The sequence below is a fragment of the Artibeus jamaicensis genome, unplaced genomic scaffold (assembly GCF_021234435.1).
Source record: "Artibeus jamaicensis isolate MK-2021 breed Jamaican fruit bat unplaced genomic scaffold, CSHL_Jam_final contig_777, whole genome shotgun sequence".
NCBI lineage: Eukaryota > Metazoa > Chordata > Mammalia > Chiroptera > Phyllostomidae > Artibeus > Artibeus jamaicensis.
Window position 1 is genome coordinate 884,049 of NW_026521966.1, and position 23,897 is coordinate 907,945.

The 23,897-nt window shown below is 45.7% G+C and overlaps 1 protein-coding gene across 5 annotated transcripts in view; it reads right to left on the reverse strand.

Moving 5' to 3' along the window:
• The window catches only part of LOC119046605 (NACHT, LRR and PYD domains-containing protein 1-like), a 41,888-nt gene extending 21,494 nt beyond the window's left edge, over positions 1–20,394 (reverse strand). For 4 of the 5 annotated variants that reach the window (XM_053672574.1, XM_053672575.1, XM_053672573.1 and 1 more), the window contains exons 1-5: positions 20,211–20,394; positions 19,522–19,906; positions 13,447–13,617; positions 893–1,063; positions 219–389 (exon numbers count right to left, since the gene is read on the reverse strand). In XM_053672574.1, coding sequence (XP_053528549.1) covers positions 219–389; positions 893–1,063; positions 13,447–13,617; positions 19,522–19,906; position 20,211 — 899 coding nt within the window. In that variant the 5' untranslated portion in view covers positions 20,212–20,394. The remainder of the gene's footprint in view (positions 1–218; positions 390–892; positions 1,064–13,446; positions 13,618–19,521; positions 19,907–20,210) is intronic. The other variant, XM_053672576.1, reaches the window with a different exon arrangement.
• Between the last annotated feature and the right edge of the window lie 3,503 nt (positions 20,395–23,897).

The window sequence follows — 23,897 nt, forward strand, 5'->3', positions numbered from 1 at the left end:
GTGGGTATGAGTTTCCATTGTACAGATGAGGAAATCGAGTTTCAGAGGTAGACCCTCCTACGTCTAGTGGTGTAAGTGGCAGAGCTGGTAGGGAATCCAGGCCAACAATTTATTTTTTGTCTCTTTACTTCCCTTGTCTAGTTCAGGGCCCTGAATCCCTTCTATTCCTCTCCCTCCTGTCCCTGCCCTATTTCCATAAGGGACCCACAGGGCCTTACCACAGGAGGTGGAGTTGGCAGGTGGCTTGCCTGAGCCCTTCACAGAGCAGCCTCCCACCAAGGTCACCCAGGTCGTTCTCATGCATATTCAGTATTTTCAGTCTGGGGCAGCCCTTGAACATGGAGGCCAGGTCCTGGCAGCAGGCAGACGTAAGGCCACAGTTGACCAGCCTGTGGGAGAGATTTGCATGGGCCCATCATCACTGTTCTCAAGGCCTCCTCCTTGAGGCAACTAGGGTTGGCTTCCCTTTCTAGAGCCTGTGTCCCTGTGGGGGTCCTTGGTGACATTAAAGGAAGACAAAGGCATGTCTGACTGCAGGAACCTGGGAGATCGTAACTTTCTCCTGTGGCCAAGGAGCCTCTCAGAAGGCAGATTGTCACCGTTTGTGTGTCTCTCACCAACCTTGCCACTCCCCGCATCAACCCTACATCATTAATTCACCCAACATCTCACTTTCACCCTGGGTGTAACTGTTAATTACATTGGCTCTGCCAAATGCCCAGTTAGCTGACATGTGATGCTTTGGTGCGTTTCAACACCCGGGCACCTACCTGTCCCCCACGCCATCACTCCACCCTGCCTAGCTCTCACCTCTCTGTCCTGTGGTCTTCGGACAGCTCCCTCCCCTTCTGTGTCCCCTCTCCTTATAGTGGTGATAACGAGGAACAATTACACCAGTTGCTGCAGGTTGTAGCATGTCTGTCCCAGCTGCTGGAATAGGTGCTGTGCTCCAGTGTCCTCGATGTTGTTGAGGCTCAGGTTCAGCACGGTCAGACTCCAGGTGGTACTCAGCCCATGGGCCAGGTCCTTGCATTTCTCTGCTGTGAGGCCACAGTCTGCCAAGCTGTAGGAGATATTCATCTGTTTATTCCACAAACAACCACTGGCACCTCTCCTGGGTCAGGCAGAGTTAAGTAAGGTTTCCAAGACCCCCAGAAATACACAGGTACTAGAGGATTGATGGAAATAAAAAAAACAGTAGGTCAGTTTTCAGATCCGTTTGAAAGCCTTTCATGTTTCTGTCATCTGAATTCCAGGTCCTTGTCTTTGACCATGAGATACTTGAGATCTGGCTCCTTGTCATGTCTGTTCTCATCTAGTATCCCTTTTATCTGTATCTGGCTCAGCTCCTTGCTGTTCCTTAAACACTCCAGCCACAGTCTTGTGCTAGGGCCTTTGCACCTACGTTTTTTTCTACCAGGAATAACGTTATCACTTGATATCTCATGGTGTTGTTGTTGCTCCAGCTTTTTGGTATTTGCTCTAAAGTTACCTTGGGGAGCCCTGGCTGGTGTGGCTCAGTGGATCTGTTACCCAACGAGAGATCCAGGGTGGGGGCAATGCTTGGCCCACCTAGGGATGCCAAAAACTACAGAACAGGGGTCCCTCCCAAGGACAGAATATTAATATCTACTGGGCTCTTCTGTCCGCCGCCAATTGGAAAGACATCTCTCAATGCCAGAGATTTGTGAAAAGGAAACAAAATGTTTATTTAATGCTATTCAGGCCTAATGCCTCCACTAAAATATCAAAGTCCTTTAGGGTATACACCTACACCCACACAGAGCTCCCTTCTCCCACTGTCCCAACTCCGGGTACCGTAAATCAGGAAAAAAGTACACGTCTGTTTTTCAGGCCGCTGGCACCGTCAGCTGTGTCACTGTGCAGGATCTCGAGTTAATCCAAAGTACTGTGGTACCCTCTCATGGTCCACTGGCAAGAGTTCTTTGTACCCTGTTCCAGTCAAAGTCTCTCCTGCTTTCCAGGCCACGTGGCCAAAGGGGCACCCCAAAGCCGCATGGGCCTCTTCTACCAAAGCTGCAGAGGTTCACACTCCACCAAAAGCACGTGGCTTTCTTCTTCACCTGGCTGCAGGGATCTCCATTCTGGCAAAGCTGCGTGGTTTTCCCTTCCACCTGGGAAAGAGGGGGTCCGCACTCTGCCAAAACCACGTGGCTCCCTCTTTCACGTCACCAAGAGGGGGTCCTCACTCTGCTGAAACTGCGTGGCTCTCCCCTACATGACTGCAGGGGTCCTCACTCTGCCCCAAACCGCGTGGCTCTCTCTTTCACTTGGCCAAGTGGGGACCCTTCATTTCCTGGAGCCAGTCTTTTCCAAGCTCTCATGAAGGCCCTCACTCAGGGGCAGCCCCTAGTTCCATCCTGGGTAGAAGCCACTCCCTTCTCCCTGGCTCAAAACTTGGCCACAGGTATTTAACATATCTACGAAACCAGTTAAAGGTTATAGATATGTTAAATATTCATTCCAGAGGTTAGCTGCAAAACTGTTGCTATGCAAAATAGCTCTCAATGGCCCTGCTCCATTCAGCCCTTCCCCCTTGGGGGTGGGGGTGGGGTTGGGGGGAGGACATCTTATATGTCTCTCCAATATTCCTATACACTTTGAATTCTGGACACCATTCCAAATCTTTTTTTTGTCTCCCGCCCCTTTGGCTGCACCCTGCATCAGATTTAGCACTAGCCTGTTAACCAAAGGATCACTGGTTCGATTCCTAGTCAGGGCACATGTAGCAGGCCAGGTCCCCAGTCGGGGGGGAGTGTGAGAGGCAACCACACATTAATGTTTCTCTCCTTCTCTTCCTCCCTCCCTTCCCCCTGTCTAAATATAAATACATAAAACCTTAAAAAAATAAAGTTACCTTGGGGAAAGCTCACCTCACCAGCCTTGCTGTTTAAAATTGCAGCCCTAGCCCCCATTCCTTTTATTTTCTCTATAACTCCAGTCACATATATTTATTTATTTGCTATTTTTCTCCCTTGAGAATATATGTTACATCGTTACCAAACGAAGAGATGGGATGATCATCTGCCTGTCACCGTCAAAAGCCAAACTAGCTGGACAGGTCCCAGTGCAAAAGGAAAGAGGTTTATTTAGGTGATATGCATGCATGTTGTCATGGTGATACAGGGTGCAGCCGGGGGGGACCCCAAAAAAAAGGAATGGTGTCCAGAATTCAAAGTGTATAAGAATATTGGAGAGACATGTAAGATGTCCTCACCGCCCCCCCCCCCCCGGGGGAGAGACAAATAGAACCAGGGCCATTGAGAGCTGTTTTGCATAGCAACAGTTTTGCAGCTAACCTCTGGAATGGTTATGTAACATATCTATAACCTTTAACTGGTTTCATAGATATGTTAAATAGCTGTGGCCAAGTTTGGAGTCAGGGAGAAGGGAGTGGACTTGGACTCAGGATGTAACTAGGGGCTGCACTCCTGAGTGAGAAGGTCTTGGACTCAGAATGGAAACGAGGGGCTGTATTCCTGAGTGAGGGTGCCGCTGTGTGAGAGCTTGGAAAAGACTGGCTCCGGGACATGAGGGGAGAACTGCCCAGGTGAGGAGAGGGCCACGCTGTTTGGGGCAGAATGGAGATCCCTGCAGCCAGGTGAAGAAGAAAGCCACATGCTTTTGGTGGAGTGCGAACCCCTGCAACTTTGGTAGAAGAGGCCCAGTCGGCTTTGGGGTGCCCCCTTTGGCCAAGGGGCCTGAAAAGCAAGAGAGACTTTGACTGGAACTGGGTACAAAGGACTCTTGCCAGTGGACCATGAGAGGGTACCAAAATACTTTGGATTAACTCGAGATCCTGCACAGTGACACAGCTGACGGTGCCAGCGGCCTGAAACACAGACGTGTGCTCTTTTTCTGATTTACGGTACCTGGAGTTGGGACAGTGGGAGAAGGGAGCGCTGTGTGGGTGTAGGTGTAGAACCTAAAGGACTCTGATATTTTAGTGGAGGCATTAGGCCTGAATAGCATTAAATAAACATTTTGTTTCCTTTTCACAAATCTCTGGCATTGAGAGATGTCTTCCCAGTTGGCGGTGGACAGAAGAGCCCAGTAGATATTAGTATTTTGTTTTTTGGGGGGAGGGGCCCCTGTTGTTTAGCAGTTTTTGGCATCCCTAGGTGGGCCAAATATTGTATTGCCCCTCCCTCGGACCTCTTGTTTGGTAACAGGCCCATGGGAGGAGAAGCCTGGCTTGACCCTTCCACCCACTCTAGGGCATACTGCATAGGTTTGGCAGCTAGTGGGAGGAGAAACCTGCCAAACCTATGTGCATAGGTTGCTTGTGCATAGGACCCCCAGGCATCTGAGCGGGTCTGTGCATACCTGCAGCATGCCAGATAGAAGCATAACACAAAAAAAACACCACCATGTGGATAGTGAGAGATTAGGGTGGGAGGAATAAAGCTTTGTATGTTAGAAATTTTAATGCTACATTTTTTTCTGATGTCTGAGTAAGGGCACTGAATGTTCATTTTGTACTTGATCTTATGAATTATCTAGTTGGTCCTGAGAGGAGCAAAAAGTTTGCTTAGGGAAGAAAATGTATAGAATATACTGAGTTTCAGGAGCCTCTGGGACATTCTGGAGGGAGTCAGGCTTGGGTCCTGAGCTGAAAGCAGATATTGGCAGGTACCCACTGGAGGGGGTCTGGGATGGGATTGTGTGAAGGGCTCTGAATGAGGTGGAGGGCACTAAAATTGGGACCTGTTACACTTCTCTTGCTTGATTGGACATCACACAGAGATTGTGTCAAGTTTTGACATTGCCAGTTATTAGATGAACACTGTGTGTAGGCTTTTCATCTTCAAGTTTACTGATTTGTAACATTAGTTCACTATGTCTATTGCACATGGTGGTTGGTTGCCAAGGTCAAAGGAGATAATTTATCCTATGTGCTTAGAACAGTGCTTGAAGGATGCTGCTGCTGTGGGACCCACACCCTTGACTTTGTTCTACGTCTTTGTCCTGATTTCACACAGCTCTGCGTCTCAGTTTTCATGTAGACCTTCTCTTTTCCTTCTGTCCCCAGAGGGGCCAAGGCTCTTCTGTCCTGTGTCTTTGAATCCACATCCTCCTGCCTCCCTTCTGACCTTCCTCTTCCTGGAACCCCCGTTTCAGATCCCTCACCTCTGATATCAGTTCCTCTGCTTTGTCCATGTGCTATGCTCCATTTTACATGTTCATAAAAAACAAAACACCCAGAATCCTTGAGTGTAGCATATTCAACTGATTTCAAGAGAAATCCAAACATTAGTTAGGACTTTGCTCAAAGGTCTTAGACATTCTTACATTCAAAGACAGTAAATCTTTGACTTTTTTCAACTTTTCTAGTGAGGAAGTATTCACATCTGTCTGATCCAGAGTGAGTATTCCTGTGAACAACTACTTTGTATTACACCACCTCACTGAGTCAGCATGACTTTGATCCCGGCTTTCACGATGAAGGGTCAGAGGTGGTGCAGGACTGCACACTCAGAGTTCAAGTCCCAGCCCTCCCATTCTAGCTGTCTTAACTTGGGCAAGTCGGTTAACCTGCCTGAGCTTCAGCTCTTACTAGGTGAAATAGTAAACTAATCTTTGCCACTTTCACAGAATTTTCTTGAAAAACTTCACACAGGAATCTTAGTAGAGAAAATTAGGAGCATACCAATACTGCATATGAAACACAAATTGACATAGCTACAATGATGACATCTGAGAGAAAAAATGACAAATTCAAACCTTGATGTTTAGGAACTGGCATTTGTTGATTAAATCACATTATTTCCTAGCAAGTCACTTTCCTCATTTATAATTTAGAGTGGTGATCAATTGAGGCAATAAATAAATATATGTACACAAAGATACATAAGTAATATGTAAGCATTCTATATATAGCCCAGTGCTGTTAAAAAATAATGTTTTTTTCTTAATTCCTTTCAATCACATGAGGTTCTCTTGAGCTTTCTCTTATATTTCCACTTACACGTTTCTGTATTGAATTTCTCCCTCTTTTTGAAAAACCATTGATCTGTCTGTCCTTCTGTCATGTTCAATTCAAATGTGAGCGATAGGCTATCTTCCTTGTGGGGCATTTGTTTAACTTAAGCTTTGCCCAGAGAGTGTCCATGAGGGGTTTACTGACTAAATTTTCCTCTGGCTGTTCTTCCTCATTTTCCATTTTTACTTCTTTTTTCACCTCCTCTTTCAGTTTCCCTCATAACATTCTTTTCCTTTTCTTCCCCTTTTTCTCCCTCTCTGCTTCATTTTTTATTTTCCCTTATTTCACCTTCACTGTGAGTCCTATTTGACTGCTCTGGATTTTGATTTCAGGGCATAACTGGTGATGGCTATACTCGCAGTCTCATTTTCACCTCCATCTTCTGGTGAATCCATTCTGATTCAGATTCTGACATCATCACCTCACAAAACTCTTCCTGATGTGGATGTCCACGACTTCCAATGGACATGTGGATTATCACAAATCCAATGGACAACTTTCAGTACTGTTGTACTTGACCTCCTAGAAGCAGTGGCCCCTGATGACCACACATTCCTTGAAGCCCTCCGCTCTCCTAGATTCTATGACGCCACACTGCCGTGGCGTTCTTCCCCCTCCCACTCTGCTCCGGTTTAGGCATCAGTGCTGACTTCTCTTGTCCAGGCAACAGTGGCATGGGTGGGTCCCCCAAGGTTTGACATGCAAACTTTTCTGTGCATATGAATTTTAGTATTGGCTTGACCATTTAGGCAAATAGGTAGCTCTGATTTTATAAGGACTGAGTTGAATCTATGGATCAGTTTGGGAAGTATGGCTGTCTTAACAATATTAAATCTTACAATTCATGAACATGGAAGGTCTTACCATTTATTTATTTTTATTTAATTTCTTCAACTATGTTTTGTATTTTTCAGTATACGAGTCTTGTTCTTCTTCTGTTAAATTTATTCCCATTATTTTATACTGTTTGATGCTATTGTATATGGTGTTTCCTTAATTACACTTTTAGATTATTTATTGCTTATAGTACAATTTATTTTTTATTGAACTATTATCCTGAAAGATTGCTAATTAGTTTATTCATTCCAATAGCATTTTTTTGTGTGAATTCCTTACGATTTTTTTTACATACAATCATGTAAACTGCAAAAAGAGATAACCTTTTATTTTTATAATCCAGAAGACTTTTAGTTCATTCTTTTGCCTAATTTCTCTGGATAGGACCTTCAGTGTAATGTTGAATAGACATGAAAACAGTGGTGACTTGTGTCTTTTTCCTGATATTATGGGGAAAGCATTTTTTTCTTTGTGTTAAGTATAATGTTAGTTATAGGCTTTTCATAGCTGGTCTTTTATCAGGTTGAGAAAATTCCCTCGTTTGCCTAGTTTGTTGAGAGTTGTTAATATGAAGTGGTGTTGGATTTTGTCAACTGCTTTTTCTATGTCTATCGAGATGATCATGTAGTTTTTGTCCATTGTTTTTTTGGCATGATATGTTGCATTCATCTGTTTTTCTGTGTTAACCAACTTTGCATTCCTTGTATAAGCCTCACTGGGGACTGGCAGACTGAGTTGACCAACTGATAAAATTGTGGAGTGGACTCTCGGCTTCCTGTCCAATGCTGAGGAGGGTCCAGCCTGCAGGCTCCAGACCCAGCAGCCAGCTCTGGTGGCTCATCCTAGCAAGCAGCCATCACTTAGAGAAGATAGCATAAGGAATTCATCTGATTACCAGTGACATTTAAATATTTTTGAAATTTAGGACTTCCGCCAAGATGGAGGCATAGGTGAATGTGCCGTGCCTTCTCACACAACCAAGTTTAGAGACAACTAAATATTAGCAACAGAAAACACAGCCAGAACACGGAAAATTGAACTTTTCGGAAGTCCGTTAACAACAAATTCTTCAGCCTGACCGGTAAGGGGCGAAACCAGCGGCTGGTGAAGGGGGGTTGCACAGGAAAACTCGGTCAGACGGACTCAGGCACGGAATCCAGCGGAATCCAAGCGCACGGAATCCAGGCGCAGGGTTGGACCTAGTGAGCGACCGAGCGAGCCACCAGGCGAGCGACCTAGGGGAGACAGCGGGGAAGTGGGGCTGTGTGTTGACTGTGGTCGCGCATTTGTGCGCGGGCGGACAGGCGAGGGAGTGGGTGGTTGGACCGGACCCAGCGGGTCCCCGCGGCAAGCGGCAGTGGAGGACGCCGCCATTTCCCTGCTCTGACCCCACCTCCATATACAGCGTCATCATCCAGCGACTCTGAGTGGCCCGGCCCAGGTGAACCACCTAATGCGCTGCTCCTCATCCAGCTGAGAGAAACAGCAGAGGGGGTCGCCATTTCCCCGCTCTGACCACGCCCCCACATACAGCATAGCGTCACAACCCAGCGATCTGGGAGTCCAAGGCACCGCTTCTCACACTTAAACGGCGCGAACAGACCAAAATGGCGCAAGAAGATCTCAAAGCCCCAGAGCCTATAGATCTAAGCGATGAAGAAATAGCAAAACTCTCAGACGCACAGTTTAAAACACTGGTGATCAGGATCCTCACAGAACTGGTTGATTATAGCCACAAATTAGACAAATATATGAAGGCGAAACTAATTGAAATGAATGGAATTGCACAGGACACCAACAGCAATGAAAAGGACACTGGGACTCAAATCAATGGAGTGGACCAGAAGAAAGCAAATAATGGCCAAACAGAAAAGAGTGAAGAAGCAAGAATTCAAAGAAATGAGGAGAGTCTTAGGAACCTCCAGGACATCTTTAAATGCTCCAACATCCAAATGATAGGGGTACCAGAAGGGGGAAAGGCACAGCCACCAGTGGAAAACTTATTTGAACAAATAAGAAAGGAGAATTTCCCCAATCTGGCAAAGGAAATAAACTTCCAGGAAATCCAGGAAGCTCAGAGAGTACCAAAGAAGTTGGACCCAAGAAGGAACACACCAAGGCACATCATCATTACATTAGCAAAAATTAAAATGAAGGAGAGAATCCTAGAAGCAGCAAGAGATAAGGGGACAGTCATCTACAAAGGAGTCCCCATCAGACTGTCAGTGGATTTCTCAAAAGAGACCTTACAGGCAAGAAGGGGCTGGAAAGAGGTATTCCAAGTCATGAAATCCAAAGACCTACAACCAAGATTGCTCTATCCAGCAAAACTTTCATTTAGAATGGAAGGACAGATAAAGTGCTTCTCAGATAAGATCAACTTCAAGGAGTTCATCATCACCAAGCCCTTATTATATGAAATGTTAAAGGGACTTATCTAAGAAAAAGAAGTGAAAGAAACATGAACAGTGAAAGAACAACAAACTCACAGTTATTAACAACCACACCTAAAACGAAAGCAAACTAAAAGGACAGCTAGATCAGGAGTGGAAACATAAAAATGAAGATCTCAAGGAGGGTTAGCAACAGGGGAGTGGGAGGAGGAGAAGGGGGGAGAAGGTACAGAAAATAAGTAGCATAGACAGTAGATAGAAAATAGATGGGGGGGCAAGAATAGCATGGGAAATATAGAATCTAAAGGACTTGAGACACATGGTCACAAACTAAAGGGGGGTAATGGTGGGGATGGGGGGTAGGGTGGAGGGGAATGAAAGGGGGAATAGAACAACTGTAACAGCATAATCAATAAAAAAATTAAAAAAAAATTTGAAATTTAAAAATTATAAAAAAAAGCCTCACTGGGTCATGCTTTACCATTTTTTATATGTTTTTGGTATGTTATTGAGTATTTTCATATCTATATTCATAGGAAATATTGATCTGTAGTTTTTTAAATATTTTGTGATGACTTTGCTTATCTTTGTCTGATTTTAATATCAGGGTAATGCTATTGTCATGGAATAAATTGGCAAGTATTCCCTCATATATATATTTTCCTTTTTTGCAGAGTTTGAGAATATTGGTGTTAATTCTTTAAAGTTTTGGTAAAATTAATCAGTGAAATCATTGGGCCTGTGATTTTTTTTGTAGGAGGGTTTTGTTTAGTCATTCAGTCTCTTGTTATATAGGTTTTTTAGATTTCCTAAATCTTCTTGAGTCAGTTCCAGTAGTTTGTGCTTTTCTATAAAATGGTCCATTGCATTGAGGTTATATAATTTGTTAGCTTAAAATATTTCATAAGCCCGGGCTGGTGTGGCTCAGTGGATTGAGCACTGGTGCGATTCCCAGTCGGGGCACAGGCCTGGGTTGCAGGTTAGGTCCCCAGTAGTGGGGCATATGAGAGGCAACCACACATTGATGTTTCTTTTCATCTCTTTCTCCCTACTTTCCCCTCTGTCTAGAAATAAATAAATAAATAAATTTAAAATAAAAGATTTCATAATATTTCTTTAAAGTTCTTTTAAAATTTTTCTATGATGCCAATTGTGATGACCTCTTTCATTCCTGATATTAGTAATTTGTATCATCTCAGTTTTTACCCAGATAGTTAGCTAAAAGTTTGTTAATTTTGCAGATCTTTGCAAAGAACTCTTAGTGTCATTATTTTCTATATTGTTTTCGTAATCTCTGTGTTATTTATTCCTACTTGTTATTTTATATTATTAATACTATTTTATATAAACATTATTATTTATTATATTATTTTATATTATTTTCCTCTTTCTGCTTGCTTTTCATTATATTTGTTCTTTTTATTGTTATTTGTTTTTCATTCCTAGACTGGATTGTTAATTTATTGATTTGAGCTCCTTCTTCTTTCCCTTCCACCCTCTTCTTTCTTTCTTAAGTAGACTTTTTTTAAAGAAAGGTTTTAGTTTTTCAGCAAAATTTGGGCAGAAACACAGGGAGTTAATATATATTCCTGCCCCCACATACAAAGCTTCCTCCATTACCAACACTGGTCATCAGAGCAGGACATTTGTGGCAGTCAGTGAGCCCACACTGACACATCGGAATCACTCAACATTCATAGTTTATATCACAGTTTACTTTTGTTGTTTTATATTTTATGGCTTCTGACAGATGTAAAATGACATGTACCCACCATTACACTGTCACACAGAATAGTCACTGTGCTCTGTCTGTCCATCCTTACTGCCCCGGAGCCTGATAATCACAGATACTATTACTGTCTTCATATGTTTGTCTTTTGAAGAATTCCACGTTGTTGGGGTAGTACAGTATGTAGCTTTTCAGATTGGCTTTTGTTCAGTTAGTAATATGCATTTAAGTATCTCCCACATTTTTTCATGGTTTTATAGATCATTTTTCCCACACTAATTAATATTCCATTGTATGGATGTACCACAATTTATTTGCCCACCTACTGAAAGACATCTTGGTTGCTCTCCAGATTTGGCAATTGCAAAGGTGCTATAAACTTCCATATGTAGGTTTTTGTGTGGACATAGGCTTTCAACTCATTTGGATAAATACCAATGAATATGATTCCTAGATACAAGGTAATGGTGTAGTAAGTTTTGAGGGACTCTGTAAAGTGGCTGAATCATTTTGCAATCCCACCAGCAATCTAAGAGAGTTTCTGTTGCTCCATTAACTTGTTAGCATTCGGTGCTGTCAGTGTTCTAGGTTTTGTCTCTTCCAAGGCGTGTGTAGTCATATCCCTTCTTCTTTTTAAAATCTAGGCATTAATATCTGTTCATTTACTCCTAAGCAAGGATTTAGCTGCATCAAATAAATGTTGGTACACTGCATTTTTGTTTTTATTCATTTCATAGTATTTTTATTTTTTAATAGTGTAAACATAAATTTTTTGTATATTATTTAATCTTTATTGTATTTTTTCCAATAATCTTTAGTCCCCTTTTACCCCCCTCCCCCCATCAAAGTATTTTTAAATGTCCCCTGTGATTTCTTCTTTGACCCATTGTTTATTTAGGAGTATGTTGTTTTATTTTCATGTATTTCTGAATTTCCTAAATTTCTTTTCTGTTATTTCCAATTTCATTTCCTTATGTTCAAATAATAGATTTTTAAAATTTTTATCATAAATATCTTTCTAAAAATTACTGTTTGATTACAGTTGTCCCCATTTCCCCCCACTGCTCTCCCCTGTCCTATTCATCCCCCATCCTTCCACTTTCAATCCCCCCACATCGTCTTTGTCCAGGGACCTTTATACATATTCCTGGACCCTTCCCCTCTTTTGTATGATTTTAATTCTTTTATTTTTATTATTTATTTACATATATATATTTAAAGATTTTATTTATTTATCTTTAGAGGGGAAGGAAAGAAGGGAGGGAGAGAAATATCCATGTATGGTTGCCTCTCATGCATCCCCTGCTGGGAACTGGCCTGCAAACCAGGCATGTGCCCTGACTGGGAATGGAACTGCGGTCCTGTGGTTTGCAGGCCCACGCTCAATCCATAGAGCTACACCAGCCAGGGCCTCAATTCTTTTAAATTTGTTGAAGAATTGTTCTGTGGGGTATCTTGTTTTTGCAGAGCTTTATTTGATGCCTGCTTGAGCATTCCCCTTGGTTACCTCAAAAGAACTTGAAATAAACCTGCACTAAATCCCACCCATGATGCCCCCCCCCCCCCATCTACTCCTCTTCCACTATTTCCCATCTCAGTGAAGGTGCCACCATCCTCTGCGTACCTCTGGTCGGAAGTTAAGATCATCGTCTATGTCTTCATATCCCTTTCTCTTTGATCCAATCTATTACTCATTCAGGTTTATTTTATTTTATTTTAGATCTCCTGAATCCCTTAACTTGTGTATATTTCCATGGCCCACAGTGTCATTCAAGATGCCATTATTGCAGAAACTATAGTAATTTCCTTTAGTCCATGCTCTAATCATCTTTACAGGAACAACTGAAATGTTCCTATGAACTGGTTTCCAAATCTCTACTTTTGCTCTCCTGCATTCAGTTTTTATATTACAGCCAGATTCTACTTTGAAAATGTGCTGATCTTATAAATCTTTAGATTATAATCATATTGCATTAGAAAAACACCCCCAGATTCAATTGGGGCCTCGCATAGCAGGTCTGGCTGCAGGATCCCTGTAGCCCCTGTTGCTCCTTCGCTCTCCACCCTCATAGACCAGCTTTCAGTTCCATGACGGCCCTTCCTCCCTCCTGCACAGGGACCTTGACCTTTCTTCCTTCCTCCCTCACTTTACAGTATCCTCAGGAAGGATACTGTAAATCCTCTGTAGTCTTCAGATGTCCTTCCATATTTGCTTTCTTAAGGTTGTTTTCACTGGAGGCTCTTATCTGGGCCTGCAATTACATATGTGTTTGTGTGGCTAATGGTAATCACCTGCAAGCTCTGTGAAGCTGGAATCCTGTTTGCTCACTGTCGTAGCCACGGACGCTGGCACAGTGCATATGGCCAGAGAGGGGCTCAGTGAATGTTTGTGGAGTACAAAGACCACACCCTCATCCTGATCACAACTTCTATCTTCACCTCCTGTCCATCCCTATTCAGAACAAAAGTGGTGCCAGACTCACCATACGGTCTCCAGGTGGCAGTTATTGCATTTCAGTACTTCACAGAGACTCTGTACTGCAGAGCCGCTCAGGAAGTTTCCTCTCAGGTCCAGCTTCTTCAGGGTTTCAGTGACTTTGAGACAGGAGAAGAAAATAAGCCACGAGGTGTTTTTAAATGGGCCCCAGCTGAACCTGAGGGAGAGAGAACCAAAAGAGATGAGACCTGTGTGTGTGGTGAGAGAGGGTATTATGTGCACAGCCCTGCACAACTCAGTGGACTGTGGATTCTCTGAGCACCAGGCCGCAGTGGGCAGGGCAACCACCAGGGCTGGTTAGCTACCCCAAGTGCCCCTCTGCTCCCACTACCCTGGGCTAAGTGCCCCTCTTCCATGTGGTTTCTCATTGTACAGCCCCTGCCATTCTGTACTGCAGTGTTCACTAGGTGGGTCTGTTTCTATCTCAGTCTGGGAGTTTCTTGTGGGCAGGGACAGACATTGTTCATGCCTTTGATCTGCAGTGCCCAGCATAGGACCTGGCACAGAAGTTGGGGATGCAGACAGTCTTCCTCTCTTCGATGCAGACAGTCTTCCTCTCTTCAATGCAGACCAGCTTTTCTTCCTGTGGCACAGATGTTGTGAAGTTCCAGTTCCCAGAAAGGAAAGGAGGAGATGGGAGGAGGGAACAGAGTCTGGGTGAGGTTATTCCAAAATGATTTTGTGATGGGATGGTTGTATATGACTATGTATGCTGCTGTCCAGCTTGAGTGGGACTCTGTCTCCTCTCAGGATAGCAAGACTCGGAGAGGTCTCCAGGAAAGAAATGGGAAAGGGGAATGTTTCAGAAGAGAATATATTCAGGATGTGAGGAGAGGATGATGGTATATCTCTGAGAGGTTTAGTGTGGATTGTCTTTGTAATTTCCTCTAATTTAAATTACATATTTTCACACACTATTTAAGTGATTTTATCTAGTACCAAAGCACAGTGACTCAGACTCTGTTTCAAGATGCAAACTGACATCTCTTGTTTCTTGCCAACTATCTCCACCTTGACATTCCAGTAGCACCTTGACCCAATATGTCTCCAATGTCATTCATCCTCCCTCCAGGTCTGCAGAGCTGAGCAGAGGCAAGGAGCCAGCTGTAAGCAAGTGAATTCCACTGGTCTGTGCCTCACTCGGTCTCCTCGCTGCCAGAAGGGACAAGAGGCCCCGCTGCAGGGGGTTCTGTGAGGGTGTGGAAGTGCTATAGAGACTTTCACAAATCTCAGTGTGGTTGTAATGTTCACGGCTCTAAGATGTACATGTGCTGCAAAGGTACCCAAAACTTATCATTTGAAAGTCAATTAATTGTTTTTTAAAAATATTTATTTAGATTAGGAAATTTACAATACATTCCTAAACTTTCTGTTTACAATACAACAAAACTTTCTGTTTTGTTGAATGTTTGTCAGCTTTAATCTTTAAGCAGAAGGAATGAAATGACAGAATGAAAAATGTGTTATCAAAATGCACAGAGCTTAGCCCTGGCTGGTGTAGCTCAGTGGATTGAGTGCAGGCCTGCGAACCACACCATTGTGGTTCGATTCCCAGTCAGGGCACATGCCTGGGTTGCAGGCCAGTTCCCAGCAGGGGACTCACGAGAGGCAACCATACATTGATATTTCTCTCCTTCTCTCCATCCCTTCCCCTCTAAAGAGAAATAAATAAAATCTTAAAAAAATGCACAGAGCTTAACTAAAAACCAAATACCTGGTAGAGCTTATCACTATCTCATACAGGTCGTCCTTTCCCTCCCACAGCCCTGGGATAGTCTTTGTGACTTCCTCCTGTGCTTCTTGAATTTTTTACAGTATCCCTCCTATTCTCTCTGCCTTGCCTGGCTAACTCAATGTTTTTATTTATTTTAACTTAAAAAATTAATTTTATTGATTATGCTATTAGGGTTGTCCTGATTTGGCCCCTTTGCCCCACTCCACCCAACACCCCCACTTTCTCAGGCAACGCCCCCACTATTGTTCATGTCCATGGGTCGTGTGTGTAAGTTCTTGGCTACTCCATTTCCTATACTTACATCCCCATGGCTATTCTGTAACGACCTGTTTGTACTTTTTAATCCCTTCACCTCTTCACCCATTCCCCCACACCCTCTCCCATCTGGCAACCGTCAAAATGCTCTCCATATCCATGATTCTGTGTTATTCTCATTTGCTTAGTTTGTTTTTTAGGTTCAATTGTTTTTAGATATGAATTTATTGTTCAGAGTTTTGATCTTCATCTTTTCCTTAAATAAGTCCCCTATAAGGTTTGTTGATGATGACATCCTTCAGTTTTTTCCTTGTGTAGGAGGTTCTTTATCTGCCCTTTGATTCTACAATATAGAACCATCAGTTAGATTCATGAGAAACTGAGTTGAATGGAAGTCTGAAAACTACAAAATCAGGTTGAATGGAAGTCTGACAAGTACGGAACTAAAGAAACCACATCCATTCAGACTCATAGGAGGGGTGCAGATGTGGAATGGGCTGGTCCCACACCAATGTGTGGTGGATAAAAATTCAGGAGGGTTATTTTTGGGAGCGAGGAGTCCCAGCCCCATACCAGGCCCCAGCTGAGGATTCCAGTGCCAGAAAGATAAGTCCCCACAATTTCTGGCTGCAAAATTCAGTGGGGATTGAGTTGGTGGAAGAAACTTCTGGAGCCCCAAGCAGTTCCTCTTAAAAAACCCACACATGGGCTTACCTACTCAGATTCATACCCTTCGAGCTCCAGCACCAGTGGTAGCATCTTGAAAGGCACCAGTGGTACACAGGGAGAAACCAAAGTGTCTGGCATCAAGGTGAGCAGATGCCATTATCCCTTTGCTAAAGCTTCCCCCTACAGAGCCAGCAAGCTGGTGCCATGTCTGAGACTCCATCAACCTGGCAAACACTGTTTGACCCACCTTGGAGACCTTCAGAGACTCTGCCCCACCCAATTACAGGCCCACCCCAGCCACTTTTCCAAATGTCTGGTGTTGGCCGAAACCTCACAACTTCCTAAATCCTGTTAAACAAGCAGCAGCTGGTTTCAGTGAGCCCCAGGCCTGTCCCTAGCAGCAGCCAGCTGAGATTCACAGCTTGGCTTTGCCTGGGAATTCCAAACCCAGTCAAATAGCATCCACCTCAGGTCTTTTATAGCTCAGGCAGGGTGCCCTGGGCAAAACACAGGTGGGAGCTGACCTTGGCCTATACCACAAAGGAAACCCCAGGGCCAGTGCACCTAGTGGACAGCCACATACCATGTTGGAGCATCACTACTCTGCCCCTGCACAGCTGATCCTCCATGGAGGGTGGAGGTTGGTGGGAAGTGGTCACAGCCAGTCCTTGCAGCTGGATGGCCTGGGTAAATCCCTCCCATTGATCTGCCATCAGCAATCCAGGCTCAACTACAAGATGAGGGTGTACTCAGCCCACATGAAGGGTGCACCCAGCTTGGGCATTGGAGGCTATGGCACTGGACCCTGCAGGACACTTAGTACATTAGGCCATACCACCAAGAAATGGAGTCAAAGTGGCTGTACCTAATACATAGAAACAAACACAGAGAGGCTTCCAAAATGAGGAGACAAAGAAACATGGCCCAGATGAAACAACAGATCAAAACTTTAGAAAAACACTAAACAAAATGGAGATAAGCAATGTATTGGATGCAAAGTTCGAAACACTGGACGTAAGGATGCTCAAGGAACTTAGTGAGGACCTCAGGAGCATAAAAAAGATCCAGTCAGAAACAAAGAACAATTGAAATAAAGAACAACTTACAGAGAAACAACAGTAGAGTGGATGAAGCCCAGAATCAAAGCAATGATTTGGAACATAAAGAAAACAAAGAATAACCACACAGGTCAACAAAAAGAAAAATGAATTAAAAAATGAGAATAGTATAAGCAGCCTCTGGGACAACTTCAAGAGGTTGAACATGTGTATCATAGGGGTGCCAGAAGAAGAGAAAGAGCAAGAAATTGGAAATCTATCTGAAAAAATAGTGGAAGAAAAATTTCCCTAATTTGGTGAAGGACACAGACATGCAAGTTCAGGAAGCACAGAGAGTCCCAAACAAGATGGACGCAAAGAGGCCCAGTCCAGGCTGCATCATAATTAAAAGGCCAAAGGTTAAAGATAAGGAGAGACTCTTAAAAGCACCAAGAGCAAAGAAGTGGGTTGCCGGATGTTTGCTAGATGGGATGGGGTGGGGAAGTATGGATAAAGAGGCGAGGGGATCAAGAAGTGTACATAGGTAGTTATAGAATAGCTACAGGGATGTAAAGCACAGTATAGGAAATGAAGTAGCCAAAGAAATTATATACATGACCCATCGACACGAACAAAGGTGGGGGCATTGCCTCATTGAGTTGAGGGTGCTTGGTGGAAGGGGGCAAAAGGGGAAAAACTGGGATAACTGTCATAGTGTAATTGATAATATATAATTAATAACAATTAAAAAATAAAGAGGAAGAAGCAAGGCTATAGCTAAAATTTAGCTATAAATGGTAACTCAGTGTGGTGAAAGCTGAAATGACAGAAGTCAGGAGAGGGAATGGGCTTGGGCTGAGAAATAAGGCTGCCCTCCTCTTGGGGTTCACCTGGAGAAAAGAGGCCTCCTTGGAACTTTCTACCACCCTGACCCCACAGAACTTCAGAGTCACTGAGACCAGCACCCGAGCTGGGTCTGGGCCAGGACCCTGTTACACATGGCACCTGGCTGGGTCAGTTTCACTGCCTGGCCTGCATGGGTCTCAGTCCACCACCTGTCAGATCAGAGGGGCTGTGATCTCAACACTGCAATGTTCCTGAAAGATCATTTCTAGGCCTACTGGCCCCACGGCCCCATCCTGGCTCCTCTGGCCTCCTTATGCAGCTTCCTGGCCCAGGTCCTGCTGCAGCTACAGCCTCACCTGGGTGCACACCCATTGGCTGCCACGCAGCCCCACCTGGGCTCTCATGCCAACTAGCAAACCTCACTTTCCAGCTCTGTCCATCTGTCAGGCAAGAGTTTCAAGTTCTTTCTAAGTCCTGGAGGGGTCCCAGAACTCAGGGTCATAGTGTTCTATCACCATGATGGAGGAGAACCCTCTAGCAAAGGTCTGTTTGGAACTGGGGTGGGTAGTGGAATAGGGGACATGGGGCAGTGGGAAGTGGGTAAGGAGGATGACGCTAGCAAGCAGGGTGGGCAAGAGCCAGGTTACTGATCCTGGGGTCCTCCAACCAGGAAGAACCAGGAGGCAGAGACCTTGATTACTCAGAGAGGTCAGGAGGGACCAGCGCACCCACTGCAGCCTGCCCCAGCCTCTCATGCAGAAGGACGCCCTGACAGTGCCAGGTGCAGGTCCTGACCTGGCTCCAGGAAGTTTGCATCTGTGTCTCAGTTCTGCCTCTCCCTCCCCATGTAACTCATGACTCCTCTTTGTGCCTCAGCTCCCTGCACAGGAGGCTAATGCCTCTGCCTCCCACGGCTACTAATAGTAGTGACATCTTCAGTGGCAGCATCAGTAACAGCAGAAGAAGTTATGGGGCCCTAACTAGGAATAGACTCTGTGCTAGACGTCTAACATAGATTCTCTCTTTGACCCTCCCACAGTTCAGGAGGCAGACTCTTACTTGTCCATTTTACAGATGGGGAGACAGGTGCAGAGAGCAGACAAGCGACTTGCCCACTGTGGTGGTGTGGGGACCAGAACCCTCTTCTCCCCCATTCCCTTCTGTGCTCATAGCCCAAGGCCAGGCAAGTCCCTACTTGGGAGGTGGGTGTGAAACCCACATCCTTCCTGCAGGTGCCTTCTGAGTGTCAGCCTCTGGTCCCTCTGGCCCTCTGAGCTCTCCCTCCCTGGTGCTGTGTCAGTCACATGGGTTTCTGGGAATGCCTTTGGCAGAAGTGGGTTCCAGCAAGGCTCTTCTGCTCCAGGAAGCCTCTTAGCTCCAGTCTAGTGTGAGCCTGGATCTCCCTCTCTGACAAGGAAGTCCTCAGTCAATGTTCAGAGGAAGGTCTGCCAGGCGGTTCAGTGTGGGGTGGGGGTGGGCAGGACATGGACTGCAGGTGTGGAATGCTTTGTCTACTCACCTGATTCCAAAGGTTGCCTCTTTCAGAGCTCGAGCACAAAGCTCACTCAGGCCCATCTGCTTCCAGGTCTGCAGGACCAGGTCCCAGGCCTGCTGCTCCCCGTATTGAGCCACCAGGCGTGAGGCCATCTCAATGCTATCCACCTTCTCTGGTTGAGTTGTGGCCACAACCTTTCCCCTACAGAGCTGGTGCTTGTACAGAATCTGATCATGCAGCTGCTGCTGGAACTCCTTCAGCTGTTCCTTCGTCAGTGACTCCAAGTACCATGCCAGTCGCTGCGGGACACCCTCGGACATCTTTGCTCCTCCAACCAGATCTGCTGCAGGGGCCATGTCAGCTCCACTGCTCTGCTTAGTCCAGATTCGTATGGCTTTAGAGACATCCACTGTGGAAGGGGTGCAGTGAGGGGCATCAGACAGGCAGAGATAGTGCTCATCCTTGGGCCCAACCACCTCCCAATGCAAGACTCCACTGGAGTCCTTATCGTCACCTGGTAAACTGCTGTTCAGCATTCTGAACCCACTTTGTAAACCCCAGGGCATCTGCCAATGGATGGTTTTGGGGGAAGGGAGGCAGGGGACAGGAGGAGTACAGAGGAGCTGGGGGACCCTGGAAGGGGTCAGGTTACTGAGCTGTTGGGTCAGGAGAGTGCAGGGGAGGATGGGGGATGGGATGTTTGGGACACTCACTGTTCTGTGCTCCTCAGTCTTCCCTCTCCTGGACCTAGGGTCCTGGGAGCAGCCTTGTGCTGTGATGCTGACAGGAGGAGGTGGGGAGCAGGGGGCACAGGATGGGCTTCAGAATGCAAGATTTGGCTCCAAGCTGACTCTCAGGTCTCTTTCGATTTCTCCTCTGCCTGGGTCAGCAGGCAGGAAGAACACTCTCAGTTACTGAAAGAAAGGCTTGCTAGAGGAAACCACACAGGGGTGTGGCCAGGCGAGGGGAGGGGCTAGCAGAGCCCCAGGCAAAGCAGAAACTTAGAGCCAGACCCCCAGACAGGCCACACTGCAGTCAGGCTTGGGGCAGAAGTTCAGTTGGGCCTCTGTGCTGGGTGCCGGCCCAGTAACATGGAGGGATCCCTGTTTTCACTTGTGCACCCTGGCTGTCCATCACCCAGAGCCTGTCCGCAGAGCCAGGGCTGAGGCTCTTCAGGAAGCTGGGTGTGTGGCCAGGTGAGCTCTCAGGATGGGTGGCCCCCTAAATCTCACAGGGTGGCTCCTTATTGGGGCACCACAGTGGGTTAGGGAGCAGATTTCCCATCCTGCCTTGCTGCAGGGACCACTGAGGTTGTGTTCTGTCCAGGGGCAGTCAGCCTTGGGGCTGCTCAGCACTCAATGTAGTCAACATCCACCTGAAAGGGTAACAGCCCCTGCCTCATTGCAAAACCAGGTTTTGGAGGAGCTTTCTGCTTGGTTTGTAGAATTGGCAGAGCTGTGCACTCCAGGTGGAGGAGGGACATCATCTGAATCATTCCCTGTGTGTAGCAGTTTCTGGGGATGCTTTGAACTGACTTGGGCTGGAGAAGCCCAGGCAGAGGGAGCATCTGCTCATTGCTCAGTGGGCACAGACTCCCTGAGTGCCTGATTCATTTCTCTGAGCCTCAGTTTGCTCACTTATTAAATGGGATATTATAGGTTTGCCAAGAGGTTAAATTTAAGCAAAAGATATTAGTAACCTTAAAAATTGTTATGTAATATTATTTTTTAATGACCAACAGCACACTGGAGGACATTCAAGAGCCAGACCTGCCAGGAGTGACAAGTGCTGCATAGAGGCGGGCTGAGCAGCAGGATCTGAGGCCTCCATGAAGGGCCCTGAGACCCTGTGTTGGGGGAGGTGAGGCCTGGAGGAGGATGCGATGTTGTTTTATTTCCTCCTGACGCTGACTAATGCTGACCCCAGCTCTCTGGACACTGGCTGGGTGTCCTATGGCTCAGTTTCACTCTGACACTAATTGGAGTCAGTGCAGACCCCATGAGTTTAAGGGCCTAGTCCCTCAGGACTGCTCCCCACTGCAGATTTCAGGTCACCCACCTTTCTGTACAAGTTGGCAACAAATTCAGAGGTCTCAACGACCCCCTCCCAGATAATTTGCTTGAGTGACTCACAGAACTCAAAAAACTCTTTACTAACAGGCTTATTAGAAAGGATAGAGGAACGGCCACCTGGAAGAGGTTCACAGGGAGAGGTTTCATCACTAGGCATGACTGAACTCAGTGGCCTCGGTGACTGAGTTAATCTCTAGCCCCTGTCCCTGTAGGTCCTGCCTTGGTCTTTCTGGTGACCAGGCTCCATTCTGAAGTTACCTAGAGGCCCTCACTCCCCTCACTAGTGTACAAAGGACTCTTATCACTGCAGAGACCCCCAGGGTGTGCACAGCAGTGTGCCAGGAACAGGGGACATAACACAAGGTTTATTTGTTGTTATAGCACAAGGGTGCTAGTAGAATTCTGAGTGGAGACCCCATCTTGGAGGTCAAGGTCAGGCAGAGAGAGGTTCATAGAGCAGAAGAGTAGCAGAGAAAAGTGCCCTTCAATGTCCCTCTCCACCCACCTCCCCAGCCAAGCCAAACCCTTGGTGCCCAGGCACTTGTCCCTGTTTTGGGGTTATGTGTCTGACCTGTGGGTGTGACATAGCACTTCAGTGCCCAAAGCTATCAGCTCTGGAGTTGGGAGATCTTTGACTCATCCTTTAATTTAGGACATGACTAGAAGGCCAGCAGAAGCGGGTGTGGAGGCCCTGAGAAGCAATGGACCTTGGTCAGATGTCCCAGCAGGTCATCAGCTAAGCAGGCCAGGAGCCAGATCTGTGCACACACAGGCCAAGGACATTTTCTGTCAGTGCATCTGTTGCATTCTAGGTCCATGGAGTTGGAGGAAAGGATACGGTTTTTGGAGTCAGTAGGCTCACCTCTGCCTTTAGCAGTTTTGTAATTGTGTGCAAGGCAGTGACCTGCCAGGTCTCAGTGTCTACACCTGTAAATTGGGGAGGACAAGCCTACTTCACGGTTATGAAACCACATAATTCTCATGGGTGCTGTTGGCACAGCTGCACAGCCCTAGGTCAGTGCCGAATACAAGTCGGCTGATCCTTTTTCTTTTTATTATGTCCGCCAACATCCTACTCATTTTGAAAATGCCTACTCATTTTACAGGCACCTCTACCATGAAGCTTTTCCTTCTTTGATTCTTCAACCCACAGTTCATTAAGCAGATCCGAAGATGCCCTGAAGTCCAACTGTCTGTACCTGGAGGCTGGAGAGTGTGATGGGAAGTGTAGCGGTTTAGGACCCTGAGGCTGCCTCTGCCACCAGCCAACCTTGGGCAATACCCACTCTCTTTCTTGTCTGTAAAATGAGGAAAAGCCAAGCTCCACATTACTGTGGTAGTTAAAGAACTAACACGAACATTTCCAGCACAGTAGCTGGGATGTAGCACAGGGTCAGTGAACATCAGTCACCTTTGCGGTCTTAAGATCATGGGTTCTTTGAAGGCAGGTAATTGATTTGTCTTTTTTTGGATTTAGAATTAGAGTTCAATGCTTTGCATGGTGTTGATGTTAATGCAGAAGTAATTTAAAATATTAATTTTATTTCATTTTAATTTCTAAGTAATATCTGTAAATGAAGTGTCATCCTGAGTACTGCAAGCAATCTAGAACTGGCTGCACTGAGGTTGCTACTGTTCCTAGTATGTTCTGTGTCTTTCAGTCAGACACACACACACACACACACACACACACAACATATCTGTATGAAATATACAGCTTTGTCATATAACACAACACACATTTTATTCTAAAAGATGCCAAATTGTTTTGTAGGTGATATGGATGCACAGAAAAACCCTGCCTGAGCGGCCTCCCAGGTGTCCCCTGGGATAATGTGGATGTCTCTTCAGATAGAGACGTGGAAGCAGAATCCACCTTCTACAGTTTAGTGAAGCCATCTTGTTACCGAACAACAGGAGGAGGTCCGAGGGAGGGGCAATACAATATTTGGCCCACCTAGGGATGCCCAAAACTGCTATACAACAGGGGCCCCTCCCAAAAACAAAATACTAAAATCTACTGGGCCCTTCTGTCCGCCGCCAATTGGAAAGACATCTCTTAATGCCAGAGATTTGTGAAAAGGAAACAAAATGTTTATTTAATGCTATTCTGGCCTAATGCCTCCACTAAAATATCAAAGTCCTTTAGGTTGTACACCTACACCCACACAGCGCTCCCTTCTCCCACTGTCCCAACTCCGGGTACCATAAATCAGGAAAAGAGCACACGTCTGTGTTGCAGGCCGCTGGCACCGTCAGCTGTGTCACCGTGCAGGCAGGATCTCGAGTTAATCCAAAGTACTGTGGTACCCTCTCATGGTCCACTGG